The sequence below is a fragment of the Monomorium pharaonis genome, chromosome 8, assembly GCF_013373865.1.
Source record: "Monomorium pharaonis isolate MP-MQ-018 chromosome 8, ASM1337386v2, whole genome shotgun sequence".
Lineage (NCBI taxonomy): Eukaryota > Metazoa > Arthropoda > Insecta > Hymenoptera > Formicidae > Monomorium > Monomorium pharaonis.
Genome location: NC_050474.1, coordinates 1,110,001 through 1,136,946, shown reverse-complemented (window position 1 = coordinate 1,136,946; position 26,946 = coordinate 1,110,001). Strand labels below are relative to the sequence as shown.

At 30.7% G+C, this 26,946-nt stretch overlaps 2 protein-coding genes and 1 long non-coding RNA gene across 3 annotated transcripts; 1 reads left to right on the top strand and 2 right to left on the bottom strand.

The window, feature by feature from the left end:
• Nucleotides 1-1,948: 1,948 nt before the first annotated feature.
• LOC105837145 (intraflagellar transport protein 88 homolog) lies at nt 1,949-15,096 on the bottom strand. Its single transcript, XM_028190123.2, has 16 exons — nt 14,614-15,096; nt 14,412-14,462; nt 13,818-13,981; nt 13,535-13,730; nt 13,121-13,338; nt 12,789-13,020; nt 12,256-12,413; nt 11,974-12,160; nt 11,721-11,907; nt 11,319-11,466; nt 11,089-11,200; nt 10,907-10,975; nt 10,508-10,808; nt 10,224-10,340; nt 9,486-9,597; nt 1,949-2,052 (listed from the first exon to the last, which is right to left on the bottom strand). The coding sequence occupies exons 1-16, from the start codon at nt 14,746-14,748 to the stop codon at nt 2,001-2,003; spliced, it is 2,439 nt and encodes an 812-aa protein (XP_028045924.2). The 5' UTR covers nt 14,749-15,096; the 3' UTR covers nt 1,949-2,000.
• Nucleotides 15,097-17,635: 2,539 nt separating this feature from the next.
• Nucleotides 17,636-19,620, top strand: LOC114254259. Its single transcript, XR_003625633.2, has 2 exons — nt 17,636-18,971; nt 19,364-19,620. It is a non-coding gene; the product is annotated as an uncharacterized LOC114254259 (long non-coding RNA).
• A 588-nt stretch (nt 19,621-20,208) lies between these two features.
• On the bottom strand, nt 20,209-22,846 carry LOC105831111. The gene is made up of 2 exons (XM_012671016.3): nt 22,061-22,846; nt 20,209-21,814 (listed from the first exon to the last, which is right to left on the bottom strand). Exon 2 carries the CDS (start codon nt 21,739-21,741, stop codon nt 20,305-20,307), a length of 1,437 nt encoding a protein of 478 aa, XP_012526470.1. The 5' UTR covers nt 21,742-21,814; nt 22,061-22,846; the 3' UTR covers nt 20,209-20,304.
• Nucleotides 22,847-26,946: the final 4,100 nt, after the last annotated feature.

Below are 26,946 nucleotides of genomic sequence, written 5' to 3'. Positions count from 1 at the left end.
TGAATTATTAGTTTTTCTAAAGGAAACGGTTCTACGCAGACAATACTATGCATTTCTTGTAACGTTATATTTTGTTTAGCAAATTAATATGATAAATCAAGAAAAAATTAAACTTAATTATATAATATTCATGAATTTTGTGACACTCATAGAAGTAATTCACAAATATTACAGAATCTTTACATATAACGTTATATAATGTTATTAAAAAACTGCTATTGACGACAATTTCAAATTTTATATATTGCAAAATGTTTATAATAATTTAATAAAATCTAACGCTATTCTTGCTATTTGATTTCGTTTTACAAGAAATGACTGTGCATAAAGATAATTATTACGCAAGCATAAGTATAAAAGAAATAGATAATGAATAATGTATCAAAAGATTTATACATTATGTATGTATATTCTCTGCTTCAATAGGTTTTCCAACGAGTCTACGTTGTTATCTATTAAACTATTAATTGTTCGTTCATTCTAAACAACGTTTTAACAACACATTTTAACAACGACATTACCTTTCGATAACCCTACAACTTAGAGAGCAAGATAAAACTTGTGACGGAAGTCACGATAACCCTAAAATCCGACTCGATCCACTTTCATCTGAGCTGTCTTTCGGGGTAAGATACGCACAATTATATATTTAAGCAAGATTAAATAATCTTTCTAGTAAAAATCTCAATTTTTTATTGATCATGTATCAAATTTATCATACGTATCAAATTTAAACGCAATACAATTATAGAACATTTGTTAAAAGAACATTATAACAATAATTAACTTTTAAAAAATTTTGAATATTATTTAAAAAATATTATATTTATTAAAATATTATATCTTATTCAATTCTAGAAATAAAAGATAATGGTTATTATATTTTTTGCATAAGTATTCAAAACACACATAATCTTAAAATCTAAATATTAAAAGATAAAAGCGTTTTAAATTTTCTAAATTTTGTTTTACATTCATCCAAAAAGATATTTTACATTTTTAATATTTCTAAGGAAAAAGATTTTATATTGATGAGACACTTCTATGGATCACGCCTGATAAATATGACATGTGATATCTAACATGTGATAATTATGACATCGAACGCGTGATACGATTATCATAATTATTATAAAAGGAAGAAAACGAGTCTGTAGATAATCGGCTCATTAACATCTTAGAAAGTTACTCTTTATGTATATCTACATTTATTATAATAATTGAATGTGGTCATTTCTTTTTTCGATTGATGTTGTATTCTGTGAGAAAGCTCTGAACTCTGACGTGTGAAAACTCTAACAAGCTTGGTAATTGCACTTGCCATAAGCTTAACATTAAAAAGATACTTAAATGCAATACCTGAATAAAATATAATTTTTAACCATTTAATACAATATATATTTTTTTAATAAACATACAAATATTTTATATCTACTACTATTTGCAAAATTTATTTAAACTTAAATCTTATAGACTAAAATCTGTATCGCTCACTATATTTAGAAATTCGTTAAAGAGAAAAGAATAATTCAAAAAAGCGAATTACAAATTTTAATTAATAACATATGCAAAATACTAGAGTGATATGCATGGTATCTCAACATGAGATACCATTGGTTTCTTATAAATATTTTTCTAATTTTTACTTTAATTTGTATAACTACAATTGTCACGAAAGAACAAAAAAAGTGTACAAATAATTTTCATAAGTTTTTTTATTATTCAGTAAAAATTGAATTAAACCTAATCATCGTTTATTTCGTTACACTTTTATTAGCTTTTGATATATTAATAATATCAGTTTTCATTTTCATCGTACGATTTAAAAGAACAAAAGTTTAAAATAAACATGGAATTAAGCATTAAAGATAAAATATAATACTGTCTACGTAACATAAATGTTACGTATGACGAAAAAAATATCAACTCATATATGCATTATACTCACTTTTTGTCGTTTAACATCGTCGGAAAGTATTAATGACGATACTTGAATCGCCTCATGAAGTGCATGGTCCGCAGGAACGACCATGTCGAAAGGTTATCGAATCTCTGAAAAAAAAAAAAAGAAAACATTGATAATCGTGAATAAAACATCCAATCTGGTTCAAAGCGACAGCAAAGTAGAAGATGCCGGTTTAATCACATGTGAGTTTTTCTTTTTCTCTTTCTTAATTTTTATTTTTAATCAATATTGACTAATCCTTTCGGACAAATTTTTTATTTTATCTCTATAATATTTAATCAAATAATCTTAATTTTATTTTACTTTACTTCGACAAATATATTTTGCAATAATATTTTTGTCTACATTTTATTGTAATTATTAAAAATTAAGAGATATATCTTAATAAATTATTATTAATTTTTCCTTTCTTTCACAACGGAAATTATAAAAGACGGTTAGTTTGAAGCAAGTAATTTCTGATAACATGTTTTACTTCGTTCATAAATTCTGCGTCATCTAAGACAGAGTTTCCCGTTGTAACGTCATGTAACGTCACGTATGACTATAAATCAATTAACGTTCTCGATTAATGGGAAATCAAAAAGTGGAACGCGCGTTGCATCAGCGATTGTGCATAGAAAAGTACTTAATGAACTAAGTGTTCCGTAAATTCTGTACATATCACTGAATTTACATATATTGTAACATAATTTTTTACATAACTTTACAACGTAATAAGTTAATAATAAATCGTTGCACTCTGATACGTAAAGATGTAAAAGAAGCTGGAAAAATGCGTTTTTTAATTAAATAGTCTTTCAGTTGAATAGCTCGTTAGACATTTTTAAAAAATATTAAATTCTATATTAACACTAATATTAAATTCTAAAAAATATTAAATGACGAAGTACATTAAGAATCGAAGAGACCAAATCGAACGTGAAATATTCCTCTTAGAACAGTCTTTCGAACAGTTAATCGATAACAATTATAATCAGGTTCGATAACTCATACAACTTGGGATGGATATTAATTCATGCATGAGTTTGAATATCAATTTATTGTGTGTGTGTGTGTGTGTGTGTGTGTGTGTGTGTGTGTGTGTGTGTGTGTGTGTGTGTGTCATATGTTAGCAGTTAACGAAGCTACATTGTACGTTTACCAACAATTATTTACATGTCGATATAACTATAAAGCTATGAAAGTTGAATCAGTCATATTTCGAGCCTGATCAACTGGTTCAGGTAGTTGGCCTCTCACATGCTATTACTACAAGAATCATTTTTCTTATTTCCCGTCTTATATATCGAGTTAATTTAACTTTTAAAGTAATCTAATGAAATTCTATACTTATTATATATAGTATTTAATTTGGCCATACATCTGTAGCAAAATATTAATCATTGCATGTAATTATTCAGAGACCGCATTTTCTATGCAAGTAATTAAATTTTAATAAGGTACGGACAATTAAGTTTTACAAAATCTTACATTCTTTTAATTTAATATAAAAATTTCAAGATATTATTGGTCATTCAGCAATCGATAAGTGATTATCTAAAAATTCACACTGGTTGATGTGCTTATATTTGTCAACTGCAACATAATCTGGTCTTAAATTATGCAATTCTAAATCAATCAAAATCAGGTAGAGAAGAGGCTGCGCAAAGCAACGAGATGTTCTTTCCGAGCTGCCAGCCGGTGGCGAATGAGGCTCCATTGAAATCAATTGGAAGGTGCAAAACGTCAACTAAGATAATTCAGCCAGTTGACCCGCCGTGATGATTTTAATCCAGAGCGCAACACGCACACTCGTTGTATAATAATCCCCTGGTACTCGATGGCCAACATGGCATTTCACTGCATCTTCATTGACTCTACGACGTTGAAAGAAACTTTCCAACTTGTGTGATCCGCAACGTGACGCCGTTTCTTGACATTCCCAGCGTATCAACTATTTATCCTTCATTTATCACACTCTCTGCACCAAACAGCGCATCAACGATTAAAGAATATGACGTAAGCATAACGTTAAAGAGGCGTCACGAGATTAATGGAGTTGCAAGGATCTCGCGAATGATTTAACCGACAATATTATTGATAGTCATTATTGAATACCTCCGCGATTACTTTATGGACTTTTACAGACTGCTCGTTAACTAACGGATTTAGTGAATAGTTTAACATTTTCTATTAAATATTAAATATTAAAACAATATTGTTAAATCAAAATAATATATATTTGTTTATTTTTTAAATCTTAATAAACATTTTGGTAATTTATTTTAAATCAAAATTAATATTTATGTAAAATTGATAAAATAATAAATTTCGTTAATTTCGCCAAAAACCTCAATAAACGTAAAGAATTTTGAATTTTTGATATTTTTAATTTTCAACTTTAACGAACTTTTATTCAAAATTAGAAGACAACAAAAGCAGGAAATACACCGTATGATTTATCTTTGTTACGGCAGCAATGTATGTACTTCAATTTAGTCGATGTTGTACAACTCTTAAAGATTAGGTTTGGCGTCAAGTGCACTCTAGTTATCTAATCGAGTGCGCTTCTCCAAAGAGTATATCATAATCATAAATACTCTGTCAGCCGTTTGAATAATAAAACTTCATTATCGGCGAGGGCATGGAATAAATCCTGGTGACATCTTGATGCGCTGCCTTGATGCGTGGAAATCAAATGCAGTTCACATTTTTAAAGAAATTCGTTTTCAAACACATCTCTCATATTCCGTGATTTATAAAAAAATTAATACAACATATTGATTAATTTTCAGCGATTAATATTAAAAAGACAAAAACTTTTTTCATTAAAAAAGCTAGTAACTTAAGAAAGTGATAACAAATTTTAGTCACTGTAGGGTCGGTGAGTTTTTAAATAGAACCTGTTTCACTTAAGATGTAGGCGTATAAAAATAACGCGACTGAGACGACAAACTCTTCATTCCTGGAACGCAACAGATAGATAAAAGACGAAGTCTTATAAATGACATTGGATGGTGCGATAACGTTTTGTCACATAGACAAGATACAACGGATGTCACGCGAATTGACGTAAAACGATTTTTGTCACAATCTTCGTTTAATCGACGTTTTAATAAGTTGCGAAAACTGGAAGAAATATGCCACGCAATTCGATACCATCTAGCATTCAACAGACGATCGAAATCTCATCACTAATTACATGATATTACTTATTTCGAAACTCGTACGTTGAACAAACACGATGATAAAGCAGCTGGGTTTTACTTTTAATCGAGAATCAGAGACCCCGTATCTCATGATGATTATGCTATCATATGGGAATTTTAACATTCGTCAAATAATTTTGCGTAAGTTTGCTACTTTGCGCCAAATATGTGAATTTCTCTTTTCTTTCTCTCTTTCAAATATACGCGTATCATTACAATTACATTAGCTGGCAACGTTTTCTTTATATAAAATCCAACGAACTTATCAAGAAATATTTTTATTTGGAAAAGAAATAAGTATTAGAAATTCTATACAATTGAAGAATTTATAAATTTTAAATTATAAGAAGATACATAATTATATACTATACTAACTTGTTACATAATTGAATATAATTTAATTTTGTAATTTGACACATCGAGAAAATAGGAATTAGAGATTTTTTAAATAATATTATAGCTCTCTTACAAAGTATCTAAATTTGGACGTAATTTTACCATAAAAAATTCTAAACTTTTATGGAAAGTTTTTATAACGGCTTTCGACTCTCTTATCATAAATTCTAATCTGATTGATACATCAACAAAACTATTTAACGCCTGCACAGCCGATAACTATTTTTATGTTATAATCTAAAAACATTTCTCCGAGTAGGCTTACTGATTATTGCCACGGTAATGCATGCTTTCGATTATGTAAGCAACGCGAAGAATAGTAATTGAATATGAATCGAGAGATTCTGTCGCGCGACTGAATTACGTGGCAGCGAAACGTTTCAACGAGAATCACGTGTTACAACTGGTGTAACAACCGGCGATAACACACGCTACGTAATATTTCAAGGATCCACGTGGTTCTTGCTGGAAAGTAAACATCGAAGCGAGACCACGCGTTGTTGATGAATTGATATCTAAAATGCGATGATATCTTAATTTCTCCATGTTCAAATGAATGCCAAATCGAAACATTCATACTCTGATAAATCGTGATAAATCGCGCTGGAGAATAATTGGAATCTCATTGGAATATTACCACTATGGCCTTGAAACCGTCATTATAGGATATCATTTCTAACGATTTCTAATATGGTAACCTCGATTCATTTTTATAACAGCCCATTACTTTACACATGTTTGTCATTTATGGGAAAATGGCTTTTTTCTGTATTTTATTTAAAGCAATATATATCAATTCAAATCGGAATGTAATATTCGCTTATATTAAAATTCGAATTACAATGTCAAGAACAGCAGCCTGGCTCGAATCGAGGAGACAGAATTTTGTATCTAATGCTGATTATAGAATTTTGGATCAATAATTATACGTGTAATTTATTTCTTTTGGAGAAAAACTCTAAAATTAGAGTTCATCAATAAAACAAAACTGCAAATATGCTAAAAAGGTAATTTTTTACTTCAGGCTTCTAACTTTAAAGATATATCTAATAATCAGAATAATCAATCCTAAGAACATTTTATTTATAACATATTTATAACAAGAAATTTCATGTAATTTCATAAAAAAAACAAACGTATGTTGAGTTATTGAAAATGTTCATTCAGAAATAAACTCTAGACACACAGTAGTCTCAGCGATAATCACCTTGCTGTGTAACATTGAATTACCACATCTTACAAAGATGTTTACCTTACAAAAACATATATCATCAAAACAAGTTTTTCGCAGTTCAAACATTTCATACTTGACAGTCTCTTAAAAAGGCCTTTGAAAGAAGGCCTCCCGTCACAACAACCTCGTGACAGTCGACCCTCCATTAATTCACGAGTATCGACAGGTGGATGGTCCAGGACAGGTAGATGCACCGGTCTCAGTGAGGCAGGAGGGCGCATTTAATGGCAGCACTACTGACCCGATTTTACGAGATACGGTACCTGATTTCGCACACGTGCGCACCCCACTTCCGCTGATCTCCGGAACGATCGATGCGAGGCGACCGACGACGCTGGTTGCTGGCTGGTCCTCGCGCTCCTGTCTCTCCGTAATGCACGCGTGAACGGATCGGCGGCAGCGGCGGCGGGAAAAAAACACAAGCTCACGACGAGGCCGAGCGGCGACTGGTCGTGCCTCCAACGAGCTTCCAGCCACGATCGTCTGGCCCGCGATATCCACCACTACTGGCCGCGTGCGTCACGTCTGTATTCCGGCGACGCGTAAACGCGTAAATGATACGAGGGGTCACGCGGATACACGCGGCCACTACCTCTGCCTCTCGCGCCTTCGTCTGTGACGTCTACGAGTACACAGAAACAACCCGCGCAAATCAACCGAACTGTTATGCGAACTGTCGAACTCACGGCGTGCCTGTTGATAAATTCGAAACCGGATTTGGAGTCTTGGCAAATATTTGGTCGAATGTTATCTTTCTATCTTGTGTAGCTGCCTGGACTGCTTTCACACCTGATATCTTTGACTTTACCGAAAGTCCTCAATCGAATTAAAACTTCCAAATCCAAAAGGTAGAATAAGGTTAATTCGAAATTATACGATAAAAATTCTTAAGATTATTCGTTATTGACAGTTATTTATTCCCCTCTTATTTCTCTTATCATAGTTTATGACTCTGAAACACTATCGCTTAAGGAGTAATCGATCTCGAATTAAAATCTGTAAGAAGTAATCAAAGAAGTTTAACGATTTCATTTGACTAACATATGTGAAGCATCGGTCATTGACTACTTAATATATACAATAAGAAACAAGAGAAATAATATACGCTTGTGATTGTCAGAGTGACTTAAAATATTAAAGCTTATTAGGAAGCCAAGGAGTCTTTGTTATTTTTTTTTATTTTTTAAATAAAAATTTCAATCTTTTATTTCTTTTAAGAAATAAAAACTTAAATTATTCTAAAATTTTAAAATGAAAAAAATGTTAAAAATACTTATTTTACTATCTTAAGTTTGCCCATATAACATGATATGGGATATTATTAGATACATTTATTATGGCACGTGGCTTATATACGCATCTCGCATGACCGTCACGTTAATTCATTCAGGCTCAGTTCACAAATTCAAATATCTACACGCACACGTGCAGGCACAAATAAATACATCGATACCACATGGGACACATGGTCAATCATTAGTCAAATGAATCTATCAATCATCTTTTGCGTTTTATCTTTAAATCCGATTTTTTATTGCATGCATTATCTTAAATTTGTTAACGTCATCTTTTAATTCATATTCACAAAGGTCTCACAATAAGAACTTATACGCATGGATGAGATAAACAGATTAAGAAATCGTTCAATTAAAACATTGTTGATATATATATGTATATACATATGTACATACAGAGAACCAATAAAGTAACATTCGTCTCTGTAGATTACATAAATTGAAAGAAGTTTAATTAAAACAGCTGATGTATGTGTTTAAATTTAGACTATTGCAATTGCCCATGCAATCTTCCTTTAGTAAAAATCAATCTTAGATTATTGAATATACGTAAGTTAAAAAATATAAAATAAATTATAGAAAATGATTTCTTCATTTATTTTAATAGAAATGTAATAAAATATCTGTCATTCGTATATTAAACATATTATACATATATTATTGTTACAAATTTTTAATAAAAAATTGTAAAGAAGTAAATAATTATCCTATAATCCTATATATAGCATGCAATATGTGACAGAATTAATAAAGAATGTCATACATGTTCAAAACTGTAAGACTGACTGTTCCAAAGTGAGAACATTTGATCTGCTGACCCATCTCATTAAATCTCCAATGTAACAGAACTACATATGAATACGTATGTGTTACAAATTTAGATCAATAACCCTTTTATGAACGATTTATTGCAATTATAATAGAACTGATACACACGTGACAATCAATGTTAAATATGTTAATGTTAATATGGCAAAAATATTGTATATTAGTGTGTAATATTGTGTATTATATAAAATAATTAAACGCATAAACGTTCTTTGTGTTGTACAAATATGTTAAAAATCATAGTATTAATGAAATTACACACTTCCGAAAAAATTTAAGATATAAAAAGTATAACTAATATATAATTCTTTCTTTAATAACATTTTAATGTTTCTTACTTCAATTTTGAATGTTTTTAATATAAAACGTGGTCAAATATGTGTGTGTGTGTGTGGTGTGTGTGTGTGTGTGTATGTGTGTGTGTGTGTGTGTAAAAGTTACTTGTATAAACGTAGTATAATTTACATACATTTTACTACACAATGTTTCTACATATAATTATATTCTCATTATAATAAACTGTATAAATCTATATAAATGATTTTATAAACTTGTAATAAATACAATATATTTACTCAGGCAGGAGATCATCTCCGAGTTCTTCATCACCAAAATCGTCATCTCGCTTTCCAGCTGCTGTCATAGGACGAGTCGGGAGAGGTCCTATAGGATCTGCATAACTCGTACCTAGAAGCAAATTGAAAATTGTTTTTATGATTCTAGTAACTATAATAAATAAATAAATAACATATTTAGATACTTAATATATTAATATATTAATATAATCATATATCACTATATATCATTATAAATATCATCACATTAGACAAAGACGGACATAATATGATATAAGTATTCTAGCAATATCTATCCTCAGATTCATAGCTCCGATCGGTAATACGTAACGGTCTGCCAAGTGTATTAAGTGATAAAGAGAGAACAAGAATAGACTAGTCAAAGCAGCCGCAGTCATCCATCATTTATTCAATCCATTAGAGTGGCTCGCGAACCACTTGTACATCACTTTTGCTGATGCTTGCATTCAATGAAAACGTGTAATGCTAATCGTACTAAAATTACTAACTGAACAACCGTAAAATTTTCCACGAAGTTAATGTAAAGTTAAAATTGCATAGACTACTAAAGTAAAAATTCTACCAGAGCTACAAAAAAGTTATGTAAAACGTAATCGTATTATAAAATGCAAATTACACAAATTTAATATTTCTTCAATAAATTATGTAAAAGTAAATCAGTAGAAATATCAATATATAACGATTTTTTAATTTTACAAAAAGTTTTAATAATTGTACTTTGATAATCATTTTTTCCTGAAATTGGTCGTCGATCCGGACTTGGTCTATGATCTGATAATATACTCAATCCTGAACCAGCTCGAGATGACGTTCCACTATTACTCTTCCTAGAACCTACACAAAATATATAATCAAGATTTAATTATCATTTAAGAGAAATATTTTTTATTGTATACATTATTCAACATAAAAATTAGTAGCAAATTTATTAAATCTTAATGTCCATACTAATTGTTACAAATTATTTGGTGCCTTGAAATATTGAATTATAAAATTTGTACCTGTCGTGCCCGGTCTTGCTGAACCTTGTCTTTCTTTTAATTCTTTAGCTTTCTCAGCCTTTTTTAATTCAGTTGCATACATCTGCGTTTCTTTCAATCCCAAATCGCTACATAGTCTGACCAAAAATTTTAAACATTCTATATTATCCGGAAATTTATTATGAATATCTTGATATTCCGTGAGAGCTTTATGAAATTGTCCAGTCCGTCTTAAACACGCGGCAACTAATAATCTCCACCTCGGTTCATCTGGCGCGAGTTCTACCGCTTTTTCGAAATAAATCAATGCTTTCTCAGCAACCTTAAAGACAGAATAGTGTATAATAAAAGAAGAAAATGCGTACAATATTTTGTAACTTTGTTATCGAAAGCAACAGTTATTAATAACAAAACTTGTACCTGCATTGATATAAAATATGACCCAATCCAGTCTATCACTTCAAAATTAGCAGGATAAAATCTGTGCGACTGTAATAAATAAATACAGTTAATAAATACACATATCACAAAATATTAATATAAATATATAATATTAATGTATAATTAGATCAGCATAAAATTTAGTTATTAAAAACACTCACATCATTATAAAACTGGAATGCCTGCTGCTTCTCTCCTATTAAATCATACATTTCTCCCAATTTTTGTAAAACACCTGGATCAGATGATATTATACCTAATAATTGATTGTACCTGTTTAAAATTCGAATTAATATTCATTATATTTTTATTTGCAAATATTAGAAATTGATCATAGAAAATTTAAAAATAAATTTAAAAAATAAGTAAAATATAATTTAACTTAAAATACCATTCAGATGCTTGATCAATATCATTCATTAATTGATACAGATGACCAATTTGATATAACGTTTGTGGATCATGACGAACGATATTACGAATTTTCCAAAAACACTCTAAAGCTTCTTCATACATATTTTCTTTTTTGTAAACTAAACCTATAAATAAAAGTAATGTTGATATGAATAAAGTAATACACACACACACACACACACACACACACACACACACACACACACACACACACACACACACACACACACACACACACACACACACACACACACACACACACATGTACATACACATATTAAATAAAAATATAAAATTAATATAAAAAGTATTTGTGTATATCGTGTGCATAAAGATAATTCATATTTAAACATTTAAGCAGTTTTTATAAAATTATTACCTAAATTATATAAAGCTTGTACATGACTAGCATCTGTTTCTAACGCACACAATAAGAGCTCCCTAGCAACATTCAATTCATCTTTTTTAATTGCACAAGCAGATAAATTAACGTATGCCGCTGCATTGTAAGCATCAGCGTTACGAGCTGCTTCTCCATATTTTTCAGCTTGGTCATAATCTCCTTGCTAAAAGAAGCTTTCTGCTTAGATGTAAAAAACAGATATTTGCAAATATTTATAAATATCACTCACGAGATAGTAGATGAATGAAAGCATAGTCGCTGCCGCACTATTAGCTTTAATGTCACGATTTTCAAACATTTTTAATGTATCTATAGCTAATTGTGTCTCTCGATTCTGCAAAAATACCATGGCTTTGTTTATTTCTAAATCAGCAGCTAGAGCGCTATATGCCGAGGACTTTATAGCATCAACACACCTAAAAATAATAATGACGTAAATTTTTATAAACAAACTAGATATTGAAATATAATGCATATCATTAAATGTTATAATTCTATAATTAAAGTATACCAGGCAAATCCAGCTGTAAGTGTATCCTCAATAACAGGTGCTATAAGTTTTGCTGCACAAAGTATTGTTTTCTCTGCTTCCAACTTCATTTCTTTTTCCAATTTTGACAAATCGTCATTCTTTATTACTTCATTTAATATATTAGACGCAACATCATCCTACGTATAAATAAAAAATATAAATAGTATAATGGTACGTATAATAGTATATGGTTTAATGTATAATTTATAATTTTATATATATATAAATGAAAACTTATGTTTATATGTGAATAAAAATATTCACATGTAATCACCATTTAACATTTACAAATAAATAAAATGCGTTTAACAAATAAAAAGAGTAATGAGAAATCCGTGTGAGTATTGAACATTGATGAAAAGAGGCAAATGCCACAAATAAATCACTATGGAAAATATGTGCACCTTTATGTGAATTATATAACACATACTGTGATATATAGCAGTGCAGATGTTGGTAATTCTTTAAAAGATATAGCTCTAGTAAACACAGTATGACAGTGCTGAACTCACAGGATGTATGCTATACTTGTCCTCCTGATCTACATTAAGCTGTACCTCTAGTAACTCAAAAAAAGCTCTTTTCATCTTATCACGATGAGATAACGCGAAATGACATAAAACAGCATGCAAACCCGCTTTAAACTCGGCTCTCTCTCTCATCACCCACTCAAAACTATTAGCTGCCTCTTCTAATCGACCCATTTGCACAAATAACATTCCCATGTTATGCATAATTTTTATTCTGCGAAATATTTCCCAGATTAATGATTATTAGTATTGGCATAATGATCCTTAAGTTCTCGAAAATTGTACAAATTAAGAAAGTAACAATTATTATTTACCTTAAATCTTTATGGGCTGTTGGGGCTTGATCAAATGCCATTCGATACATTTTTATAGCTTGAGACAATTGTCCCATTTTTACATAAATGTTACCCATATTAACTTTAAGTCGAGCACTGTTACTAAACATCCTGTTTCTTGTTATTGCCTGATAAGTCGCTATAGCCTCTGTATACATTTCATTATTCGTATATTGAACCGCTAAGTTGAACAACACCTGTAGAAAAGTTAAAAATTTATCCATAAAAAATAAAAGTCAGATTATAACTTTTATCAAAATTTTTATATCGTCTTGTATTGTTTCTTTACTCGCATCTTATAACGGATTTCCAGATATATAATGAAATAATGTTAAAACTACACTAACATAAAGAATTAGAAAATAAGAGACAATAATGATTTAGTGAGCTTACTGCAAACGTTAAATCTATATTATGATTATCACTAAGGCCAGCTTGTTCCTGCAATCGTATAAGAGCTCTTTCCCTTGAAGAAGCTTCACGCGCGCGTTCTAAGGCGATCTTTATATTATTTTCTGAAGCTGCCTGAGCAGAAGCTTCAATCAAACCCATTATTTTTTTTTCTGTTACTTTTATCTTCTCTTCAGGCCTTAAATAGAAAAAATTTATATAAATAAATTTTAATAAAAATTTTTCAACATTATGTATATATATATAATAAAATTATGAATTTTACGTGTCTTCTTTATTAGTTTCCAATGCAGGTGCGGGACCTTTAGAACTAGTCCCCATATTAAGAGGATCAAAAGCCTGTTGATTGCTGGTATATCCTGCACTCCTCACTGCTGTCATAGGTCTAAGCCCAGTCATAGGTTGCATTGCTGTACCATTTCTTTGAAACTAAGAAAATAAAAGCGTAAAATCGAATACACTTACTAATATATCATACATTAAATGTATAGTACCAGTAACATTATAAAATTATAATAAGATATGTAAAGTATCTTGCTCCGGCGACAATTAATGGCAAATTCTTTATTCAGTGTAAAATTCATTTTTCTTAATAATCTCTACATTATAAATCTCATCTTATAAAAAATTTTCAATTTAAATATTTGTTGATTTTACATTAATTAAAAATTATAAATATAATTATTTTATACATATAAAAACATTGTTGTTTTTACTTGTAAAGCCTATTCTACAAAAAATTGTTACCGAAAAAAAATGAAATCTAAATACTTTCGATAAAAATTACATATTATAATTATACCATTTATGATAGGATATCCTTCTATATGTAATTACATATAAACTCTGGATAACTTACTCGACTTGACGTTCCAAAGCGCATTGCAGTGCCTGGTGTTTTTGGAGTAAACTGTCAAATATTAAATAATGTATAACAAGAAAAAATAGATATTTAATTGCTAATAATTGCAGTTTAATAAATATTGTGTTATGCAATAGAAAATACTAAATATAAAAGTTTCAGCACTACTATAAATAATATAACTCATTACTATACTTACTATAGATCTTTTTCCATAACTCGTTTTGATAACTTCCTGAAATAATTCATCTTCCTCAAGATCCTTAATACTGTATACCGATGGATAATCATTATATCCCTTATAAATGTCATCCTCCACTTCTGCGGTAGACATGGTTAACAATTTTATGGTATTCCGTATAATTGTGCTTCTTTGTTGCGTACAAAACACTTATATACACTTTAAATGATTAATTTATAAACTCTGATGTATATTTTCAAATAATTTAAGTTGAATAAATTAAACAACAAACTATTTTGGAAAGTGTATTCCAAAACGAGAAAACAACAGCTGACAGCTGATCGCATAAAGCAGAAACCAGCAGAAACTGTGCTGCGACTTCGAGCTTCGACCTCCGAGCAGTCTGGGCTTCGAGTAAGCCGTCGCACGCTCGATTGCAACGTGACCTACATAACCTACGTTCGGCCGAATCGATTTCAGGGAGTGCAAACTCCTATCTTAAACAAGGAGACCGATGTATTGTAGTGCCATCTGCGCTTGGACTCGGAAATAAGGGAACTAAAATGGGTCATGTGATAAAGAGAGGGGATACGCGCGAATTGAAATAAACTGAAAAGTGCGGCAAGAGCAACAACGAGGACCAACGAAAGACTATGGACCAGGACAATCAGGACAATTAAGAAGATTGGGAAATTGAACAACTTGTAAAAGCGATTAAACAGGTATTAAGAATTATATACTATTTGATTACATTTGTATCAGCTTAGGATAATAAACAGAAATACAATATCAAAACACTTAACCTAACTGGAATATTCGTTACGAAATGCTATTACTAAATAATATTACTAAATACAATTATTACTAAATAATACTACTAAAAATATAATAGCTTGCATCATTTCAGCTTATTATTATTTAGAATATTTATTATTTAATATTTTTAAGCAAAACATACCTTATTTACAACACACACACTACACAAAAGTAGCTTTTTAAATATAAGTTATATATGTATGTTATTTAATTTAAGATTATTTTTTTCAGGAAAATGGTGTGGAAGTGCTGTGTACCCGGATGTACATCATCTTCAAGGGTTCCAGGCCATAGATTGCCTGCACGAGATGTTATAGCGCAGATGTGGTTAAAAGCAATTTGTTTAAATGACATGATTGGTGAGTTTTGAGAAAATTGATAACTTAAAAATTATAGAAATGTTTATATTTATTATAATTAATTAATAGTACCCAGATAGCCAAGCGAGATTGAACATATCGGGCAAACTAATACATTGCATGTATTGTAAACTTGCCCACAATTTGCTGTTATTGTAATTTGCGTTGTGCTATGCATCACATTTTTTTAACCACACCGGATATAAAACCTGTTGTTCAGCTATACCACACTAATTCACACTATTTTTTCTTCTAATATCGAAAAAAAGGTAAATGGTCACTTAAAGGTGTGTGTGTGTGTATACTTATGAAAAACAGACTTATATCTGACAGTCCGCAGTCTGTTTATAAGTGGGACGGGAAAAATTTGTTGCATTGCACTCTAATTATTATTTTTATTTAATATTTAATTTTAAGAAAACAAAATTTTTTAATGTACATAAACATTATTAATAAATTTAATTTAATATATACTTATTAATTTGTTTTATTTGGAAATTAAAATATTTTGTAGCATTTACTACACGAATACTATATATGCATGGATATATGTGTAGAGTGGTTATGTATGCTATCTCACGTGACCTTCGTCACGTGACTAATTTAGTTCCTGGCTTCCGAGTCCAAGGATAGACGGCGCTGAAAATCGTCCCCTTCCATTCCAGGTATGAGTTTGCACCCCCTGATCGATTCTGCTCGACCCGTCCGCTATGTTCACGTTTATTTGGTTATGTTTCATGCTATACCCGTAAATTTTACAATTATATGCATTCATATTTTAAATCCGTTTTATGCAAATGTGCATAATCGTGTTCTATAAATGTGCAATACCACGTAATATACATGATATAAATTCAATTAATTGATTTGATAAAAATTCACTCACCGATTGCTATCGTTGCTCGATCCTGCTGTTGATGCTGCTACTGCTACTATTACATTCCTTTTTCGGTTTTGATTCTGAAATTGTGATAAATATTATTCCTAAACTCAAACATAAAAGCAGATAAATTAAGAAATGTATCACTTGAAAAAATAGTATATTTAATACCGAGTCGCTTGATTCATATGGATGCCGTTTTTTGCTGACATCATCCTGCTTTTCTCGAATCGCACATTAACAACGATCGCCCGATTACCTTATTCGGCACTCCCGATATTACGGATAATATATCACACACGAGTAAAACGTAAACTACGCGCGAGAATTTCACTTGGCGCGACCGTTACATTTGAAAAAGTGAAAAGGACGATACGTCTGATTGGCGGTGAAAATCAACCTGGCACGAAAGTGGCGTGACGTCACGTAACTTCATGGAAACACAGGCCGAGGAAAACCGTTTGAATGAAAATTACGCGCCGAGACACAACGAACGGAGATAAATTCGTTTCGAAAATTTCGTATGCTCGCACAACGATTAGTAGCACTTCACAATTAGCACTCGCGATATTTTACAGAATGTATTCTCTTCGAGCAAACACTTGGCTCGAACACACACGCGAACACTTACTCGAGATCGAAGGCAAACGCATCGACGCCGCGCTTTACGCATGAATAAGTCCTCTGCTACGTAAGATCTCACGGCTCGCGTATCGTTTACTAGCAGCACGACGGCACTATCGCCACAACACCGTACCTGCACAATACCGCACAATTCAATTCTGAACGCGAAATACGCACGGAGTCGACAGAGCGTCTGATGCGTCTGACCGGCGGCGCTGGAGCGGCGTACGTGACTGGGGAGCGCGGAGCAACGGAGCAACATGGCGGCAGCGGCGCAGGCGCGGCGAGTGGCGCCGACTAGTGCCGAGTACCGCCGAGTGTACCTACCAACGGTCACGTCCGCCGCTGCCGCCAGTTCCCTCACGCTCCAGCGCCGGTCGGACGCATTGTCGACTCCATGCGTGCTCGCGTGTTGAGAATTCATTGTGCGCAGGTACGGTGCTGCGTCGAGAATGCCGTCGCGTTAACAGACGACCCGCGAGGCACCGCGAGGCATCGTGCGTTCGGTTTCGAGTGAAGTGTTCGCATACGCATTCGAGCAAAGTGTACGTGAAGAGGATAGAATATCGCGTAGAATACACGTAGAAAACGTAGAATAAACGTTCGGTAGAATATCGCGAGTGAATTAAGTGAAGTGCTTCTAGTCGTCGTGCGAGCTTACGAAATTCCATATTTTCGAAACGAATTTGTCTCCGTTTGTTATATCTCGGCGCGTAATTTTTATTTAAACGGTTTTCTCGGCCTGCGTTTTCACAAAGTTACGTGACCTTACGCCACTTTCGTGCCATGTTGATTTTCGTTCCGGACAAAGTTTTCGTGTGCGCGTATTCGCTCGAAGAGGGTACACAATCCGTTCGGTAGAATGTCGATCGTGCCAATAATGAAAGTTTATTAGTCGTCGCATTTATTTATGTCATATTAAATTTATTTTATTTATTTTATTTGTTCGAAAATACAACTAAAATTTTCACATAATTTAATCTTTTATAATTTAATTTTTTATCAACGTGAGATACGTCGGTAAGTAATCGACGTGCGACGTGCGATAATAGTACCGATCGTGGGACACGGAATTAAATACAGGCTTTCGTTTCGAGATGTCACTACCGACGCGAGATTGAATCATTAGCTCCTTGATACAGCACGCGTTCGTAATAAAAGTCTTTTCAACAGTTTAACTGTGTGTTCTCTGTAACTGCATCAGTATTGTACTTTGTTAAAATGTGACGGATACACGATTACATGAGTGCGAGAAAGAGATAAAGTTTTTTGATCGCAAACGCATTTCTGCTGTCTTTTCAATCACTTTATTCGAACGTGACACTGTGTGACAAAACGCGCGCCGACATTTTGGTTACGTTTCGAAATTTGCAGAATGTTCGTCGCGTTCGTAACGTGAATTATATAGATGTTGAATACTACCGATGTTATTTCGAAACTCGTGCCTCGTTCGGATTGGAACATCGCATTTCGTCGAGCGTACCAGCGTTTCATCGCGCCGCGTTTTCGGGAGTGCTGACCGACATTTAATTAAAAACGAACCGCAGCCGGTTCGTCGCGTCGCGCGTTTACTTAATTCAGGAATGCCGTTCAAATAAATGAACTATTACGTATTATTCGCGTGTGTCCTGTGCAACAAGAGGAGCATAAGATGCAGGCCTGGGAAAGGCATCGGGCCTGGGCAGAGCAACCTTAGGGTGAGCACGACTTATTATTTGTTAAATTTAATCATTTTTTCTATTTGGTTTTACCTTGATAAATTACAAAATTAGAGACAGTCACGAAATATTTCACACAAATTTAATTTTACAAAGCTTTTTTTCTTTTGGAAAATATTAATTATAAAATGATTATATTAATAATTTAAAGAATAAAAAGTTTGATACATAACAATGATCTTTCATCTAATATTGATAATCGTGAGCTCTATTTTAATTTGAATCTATTTGTGTATTAAAGTATTTTACAAAATTATATATATATTCCATTACAAATACAAATACAGAGTTACCTGCTGTAATTATTTTTTTTAATATTAATTGTTTTTTCTGTCCTGCTATAATTTGGACTTTGTATTTGTTTGTTACAGAACCATAGTAGCGAAGTGTCCTGTGCAACGAGAGGAGGAGGAGACCTGGGAAAGGTAATTAAATGACAAAGCAGAGAATGAATTTTATGTCTACATCATTTTATGTCTATGTCTACATCTACGCCTTATTATCTATTCTACGAGTCAAAGTTCACTCCAGACTCCATATGAAAGATTGATAATTTAAAAAGAAGACAATCTAATAGAGACAAAGTAATAAACTTATGTTGAATATATTAAAATTACGAAGGAAGGGTAGAAAAAAGAAAATTTGATTGGAATAATAAAATACAATTTATTGCTCAGAATTTATATTTTACACAAAAATAACAGATTGTGTAAAATAAATATATTATTGGCAGTACATAAATAGTTGTTTGTATAAAATCTCTAGTATTTAATAAATACAGTAATAAATAATAAATAATTATAATCAATAATAATAATAAATAATAAATAATAATAGTAATCAATAAATAAAATAATTATTATATTCATAGAAAAATATAATAATCTTTTAATAAATAAAAAATAAATTATATTTTCCAACATATAGTTTTGGAAGTTACCTAAATTTAATAAATTAAATAAGTTAATATTCTACATTAAATACATTAAATATATTTAAATTTGTTAAATTAATAACTGTGCATTCATATCTTTTTGTTCAATATAAAATACCTGAAAATATTCGAATACAAAAACTCGAAAAATACTTCAAAAATTTATAACTCACATAATTGATTCTCTTTATCATTTATATATATGTATATATACTAAATTTAACTTTTACTATATCTTTGGCACAATTTTTAAATATCTTTTCAAACTTTTTAAATATTCTTTTTAAATTATTTCGTATCTTTTAATAGTGCCAATTTTAAAAATTTCACAAAAATTAAATAAGTTATAAACATCTACTGTCATTGAGCAATTTAAATTTATATGACCTCTGAGACTTTATTAGATGATTTCTTTTTAAACTCGGCATGTTTGTTGCATTCAAAGCCTGCCGCTCGATCCAGATATGTGTTTAATACCGCGTTTATGATAGAGAAGACACCAGGTAACTTCAGCACGTGACAGAATAAGAACTTCTGCAAACTGTACAATATTTTCTCTGATAAACTAAAGGAATTGTACAAACTGGGCATGTTGAGTCCAAATATGTCACAGAGTCGGAGCAAGAGCACTTTGTAGCTGTTTAAATGAGCGATGTAACCTACGCCCTCGTTAAGACACATAGTCATGTGCTCCCATTCAGGTGTCACCGTTCTGAAATTCGGTTTTACCCAGTACTCGATGAAATCTTTAGTTCGCTGGCGTATGTCCTGCAGACTGCCGCGACAGAAGTTGTACTGATCTTCGATGCCCAACAGATAGCCCAGTCCGCGCCAGAGGTGACAGAAAGCCTCCAGATCCTCGTTGCTCGCGTCGTGTATACCGAATTGTTCCGGGTAGAGTACTATCAGACCCATACTGGCAAACTGCGTGCCCGACATATCGCCCTGATTCAGACCTCTCGTTCTCGTCATCGTGTAAGGACACTGCTGGTTCTTTGCTATCGGGCACGCGTCTGCGAAATCTTTCTTAATCTTTCCCAGCACAGGACACCATGGGTTTTGAATCTTACTTTCCTGATCGATCTCCTCAAAGCTTTTTTTGCATAATTTCCGTCTCATGGCTCGGTGTAACTTTCGCACTCTCTGAATGTCGCGATAGGCTGGCGTTCCTTTGCACCAAGGATCGCTCGTATACCAATTCCTGAATGTCCTGATCGTTCTGAGGTATCGCTCGAAGGCGCGATATGGAGTGTTTGACTTCTGACTGAGGATCAGCGGTTTTAATCCGTCAGAAAAGCTGAATATCTGTAGCAGACCCATCAGGTTGCTTATAGAGATAACGCTGAAGTAACGCTGGGCAAAGCTCTGTCCGCGATAAAATTTATCCATGTCCAACCAATCCGGCTTTGTATTCTTTTTTCGTTCACAATCTCCATTTTCAAATATCGCCGGCAAGACGTACCTCAAGGATTCGGGTATGTTCGGGAAATATTTCTCAATATTGTTTATCAAATGATCGTATTGATTCTTGATTGTCCACTGATCGAAGTGCTCCGGTAACTTGCTGTTGTTGAGTTCTTGCTTGCATTTTGTTATGAATGTTTTGCGCTCGTCAATGAGATTGTCCAATAAATTGTTCGATTCGTCGAAACTGTCAAAGGAAGAGTCAAAACTCGAGATACCGCTATCTCCCTCGATTTTTATTTTGAGGAAGGTATCGTCAATCGTATTATCATTTAAGAAATTCTCTTTAGAATTATCTTTATTGCTTGTGATTACAAGCGTAGGCAATTGAAATTTTTGCGATTTCAACATTCGAATACTTTAAAGGGCTTTTGGTGGCCCGCTCACTTAGTTAAAAACCGCTAATCCGATGTTACTGTTGAATCTGTTTAAAAAGAAAAAAAAATATATATATATTAAAATAAGACTTATCTAAATATATGCAAAATTAATTCTCAAATTATAGTTTTTTGCTTTTGGTCAAATTGCAATGGATATGCAACGGATAAATTACTAAGTTAATCGATTAATACTGATAAGTAATTTTTTAATTATCCTTGCAATTTTTCAAACAATTAACTTATTAAAATAAATTTAAGTTAAGATTAAAATAAAACTAATATCTACTTACACTTTGAAGAAAACTTTGGGACGCTGTAGACTTGGAACTTCTTGAAGCGTTCAGATACGTTAGCTTAAAAGTTTTAATACTTCAGTATTAATACTTCACTTAAATAATATAATGAAGTGTATGCACTTAATGCTCTCTGTGAATTGATTGAAACATGCTTCCCGTTGACAGCTAATATATACTCTTAGTGGAGATTTCCCCTTCTTTCTCTTCGCAGAAACAAAACATTACATGAAGTCATTTAAGAGGAAGTTTAACATATTTCCATCAGGGGAACCATCAGGAACGTTATCGCATACTCATACGCAATTGCGTTCTTAATGACGCGGTTAATCAAGCTGTAAAATGTAAACATGTTTCTTTGCAGCTTTCAAGGGATTGAAGTACAGTAAGGGGGATTTCCATTTTAAAAAAGTGCATAATTAAGTGCATAATTAAGTGTTAGTTTGTTCAAATACTTTTCAATAATTAATTAAATTAAGACTTTAAGAAAATGTATATATATATAAGAGATAAGTTATATTTCTAACATATATTTTCTAAATCTGTGTCATAGAAAGTTTAATCCAATTTATGTGCTGGAAAAGTTTATATCTTGGAAATATAATCATGTCTTTGGTATCTTCTTTCTTTTTCTCTTGAAAAGTCATTCAAGAATTCTTAATGTATATTATCTTTTGGACATCAGTAGTTATATGAATCATAAAGTCAACTATTATAATGCTTCCTATTATTATAGATATAATTTTTAATTATATCAACAAATAAAACTGAGAGAGAGAGAGAGAGAGAGAGAGAGACATATCAAAATAAAAAAAATTTTTTTAATTACTAAAATTAAAAGTCAATTTTTTGTATTATTAATTTATTTAAATTTAATTAACTTTAAATAATATTTCTTTATTAATTTATTTATTTATAACAATTACAGTAACAAGTAATTATTTATTTATAACAATTACAGTACAGTAATTGTTATAAATATAATTTTTCTGTTAAGTATAATGTTAAAAAGTTGTAGAAAAAAACTGTAACACATAAAATATTTTTGTAACTATTTGGATAAGAATTATCTATGATAAGAATTTTTTTCTTTTGTTTTTTTTGTGAGGAAAAAGAATTACATTGCAAGTGTAAAATCAAAGAAATGTATCAATAATTAAATAATTAAATATTACAAAATAAAATTAATTATTGATTTCACAAACACGCATAGAAATTTGAGAAACATATAAATAAAGACGTTTCATATGTGTATATACTTCCGGCCAAAAGTTTAGATACACTTACGATTTTCTTGCATCTCACAAAAAATTAAACACTTCGGTGAAAAAAATCGAAAAGAAATTTTTAAACACACATCATAAAGAACAAATATAAAATGTTAAAACAGTATTTTATCTCTATAATACCTTGTTTCTAAATTACATAAAATCAAAAATTGATATTTTTTAACATAACATATTTGTTTTACTTTTTGAAGCTCTGTAGCTCTGATGAAACATTATCGCACAGACAAAATTTAATATAAAAATATTTTGAAGCATTCTAAGCCTTATAAAATACTTTTTGAAAAAATTGTTACGTAATGATTTTTCGCAATAATATCAAATTTTATAAATATAAAAACTCGTTTTTCATAAAATCTGTTTTAATTTTAAATCTAAATATTTACAAAATAAAGCAAAAGAAAATATTTTTTATAATATGCTTGGTTAGCATAATTTTTTCAAAAATTTTTAAAGATTTTTTTACATTCAAAGATTCTTTTATATTTTTTATAAAATACAAGAAAATTGCAAGCATTTTTGACCGAGAGTGTATATTATGTAAAAGTATATTATGCACAATGCGTTATCAAAGTCGTTAAAATTTTTACTGACCTTTTGTATTGATACATAAAAATTGATACATAAAAAATGAGAATAAGCATTTTGAAGATATAGCAAGAAATATGATAAAACATAACATTAAAGATTCCAACAACCCATATCTACTTTTTAAAGTGCAATAAAATAAGTACGTATAACTTTCACAGTAGATGTCAGTAGATATATTTTGTTATATTTGCAATTTATATTAATTATCTTAAATTATATTAAATAATATAAATTATATTAAAAGAACCAATTGCTTTAAAACACATCTTTATTATTAATCTATATTAAAATTTAATAATTAAATAGAAACTTTAAGAATTCAGACTTTAATATTTTTCGCAATAAGTTTTATACAATTTTTTAAATATCTTTAATGTAACATCGTAATCAAATTAACGATTAATTTAATTAGAAATATTAATGTTAGTTTTAGTCTGTGATTGTATTTCAAGTTTGACATACCGGCACGTAGTTGCACACAACCGAAAATATGCATTTTATTATTAAAATTGTATTAAACTAAAATACACTTTGATCAAGAATTGGCATTTTATCTCTAGATTATATTAATTCTTTACAATTACTATAATTATATGAAATAATAGAAAGATTGTAAAAAAGTTATTAAATGCTATCGGCCCTCTTCCGAATTCGATGTGTGTAACACAAGAGAAAAAAAGAGATTGAATCACAAGTGGCATCAACAGGAAATGTTTCAATGGAAGCAGCCAAATCCATTAACGTCATAACATTGAGACGTATTCGTAGAAATAGATTATCCCTAAAGAAAAGAACAAAAGGATAACTTTTATGAGAACGAAGTTGTGATATATTGCATTATAAAAGATCAAGTTGAACGAGCATATGAATCATATTGAATCATGGTGTTTGTTTTATACACATTACACATAATAATGCCACGATTGATAATTGGAAACTTTCATATAACGTCAATTAGATATAATCATGCCTTTTACTGTATCCGTACCGTATTTACGTCATCAGTAACACGAATTGTATAACTATTATATCTATTTTATGTAGCTTTTTATTTTATTTTGCATCCATAATGCATTTATTCGTTGATTTTGAAAGATAGACTTTAACTATACGAAATATAATTAATTTAATTTATTTCAATCAAATATCTTGATAATTATTTTCTTAAGTTTACTTAAAAATTTAAGAGAATGTTTTAAGAAATACAAAATATCTCTAGCTTTTTTCACTTTGTCTCATAGAAAGCTTAATTCAATCTAGATTTTCTACGGAAAACTTCGCATCTTGGGAATATAATCACATTTTCCTTCTTCTTCTCTTGAAAGAAATTCTTGATGTATGCTATCTTTTAACGTCAATCGTTAACACGCTACGAATGATGACGCCAATAAATACTTTCTCCTGATTATCGTTAATGCGTAAAAAACTTAAACAGTAAACATTTGAACACAAATGCCATGTACCTACAATTATCAAAATTTTGCAGAAACAAGACGTGTGGTAACAGTTTGAAATCTAATGAATAGTTAATCTTTGATTAAGATCATCAATAATTGCACCGGTATTCTTATCTTTTTTACTTCATTGAATTTTAAATCTTAAAGTGCACGGGAATTGTCATAATTTTTAAGAAATTTAAAACTTATGTTAATACAATTTCTTTTAAAACAAAGGGCATAATATATTGCATAAAATAAATTATCAAATATATTACAAACTTCAATATCGCTTTTATGTTATGTAAGACTGATAAAAGAAATGCATAAGAAATGATAATAGGCAATTTATAGATAAAACAAAAAAATATGGGAAAACGTGGCATTAGAGATTACGGTATAACCCGTATGTTTATTGCAATAAAATAAAAATGTAAGCATGACTTCCATATATATGCATCTATTATTGTCATAAAAAATATTATCACTAAAAAATAATCTTGACACTTCACCAATAATTATATGTCTGTAAAAATTAGTTGACACAGATAAATAATTAACAAATACTATGATATGTATTATATACACTTAATGAATCTAATTAGCAGAAGCATAATTTATAAATAGGATACGTGATAACCAAAATTCTAGCAAATACAAAGAACAGTGATACATTTTGATTGTGATATCAAGAAATCTGTCTACATCAACAAAAAATTTTTTGGGGTGATCACATGTTTCGGTAGTCGAATTGAAAAAAAAAACCTACACGGAATGTAACAAAAATCACACACAGATTCAAATTTTAGTTGAAATATTTTATAAATATATATATATATATATATTTTTTTTTTGTAATAATTTCTTTGCAGACCTTTAGGGATTCGGAAAGGAAAAGATCTTATAGATAGTAGATGCTTGCTAGCATCAAAAATATTAAATTGCTCGTTAATTTAATATTTTTGATTTGTGATGTTACATGTTTCGGCTTCATTTTATGCAGATTGTGTATCTGAGACCATTTAATAAGAATTTATTATTAAAGCCTATTAAAATTTAATAATTAAATAGAAAGTTACTATTATCTATTAACCGTTGCCGGTGATAATCAAGGTTATAATAAAACAATTAAGTAAATGCTACTAGTAAAGAACGATGCATTTGACGCATTTTTAAACGATTTCAATGTACACAACTCAAGCAAATAAAAAGATTAAATTGTAAGTAAAGCATCAACAGGAAATATATGTCAACAAAAGCCAGAAGGTCCATTAATGTCATTAATAACATCGAGACGCATAAATTTTTGCAGAAACTATACCATAAATGGTAAGAAAGAAGAGGAAAGATTATCTCAAAGAAAACAAAGCAAAAGGCTATCGTTTGTTACATGAAAGGTGATGTTGCGCTGTATTGCAGTACATTATGAAAGATCAGTGAAATATGTATAAATCATATTAATCATAACATTTCTTTTATACACATTGGACGTATTTTACGTGTTGACTTTTCAGATAGTAGAACATAAATGAATACTTAAAAATTAATAATTGCACATTAATTAATATAT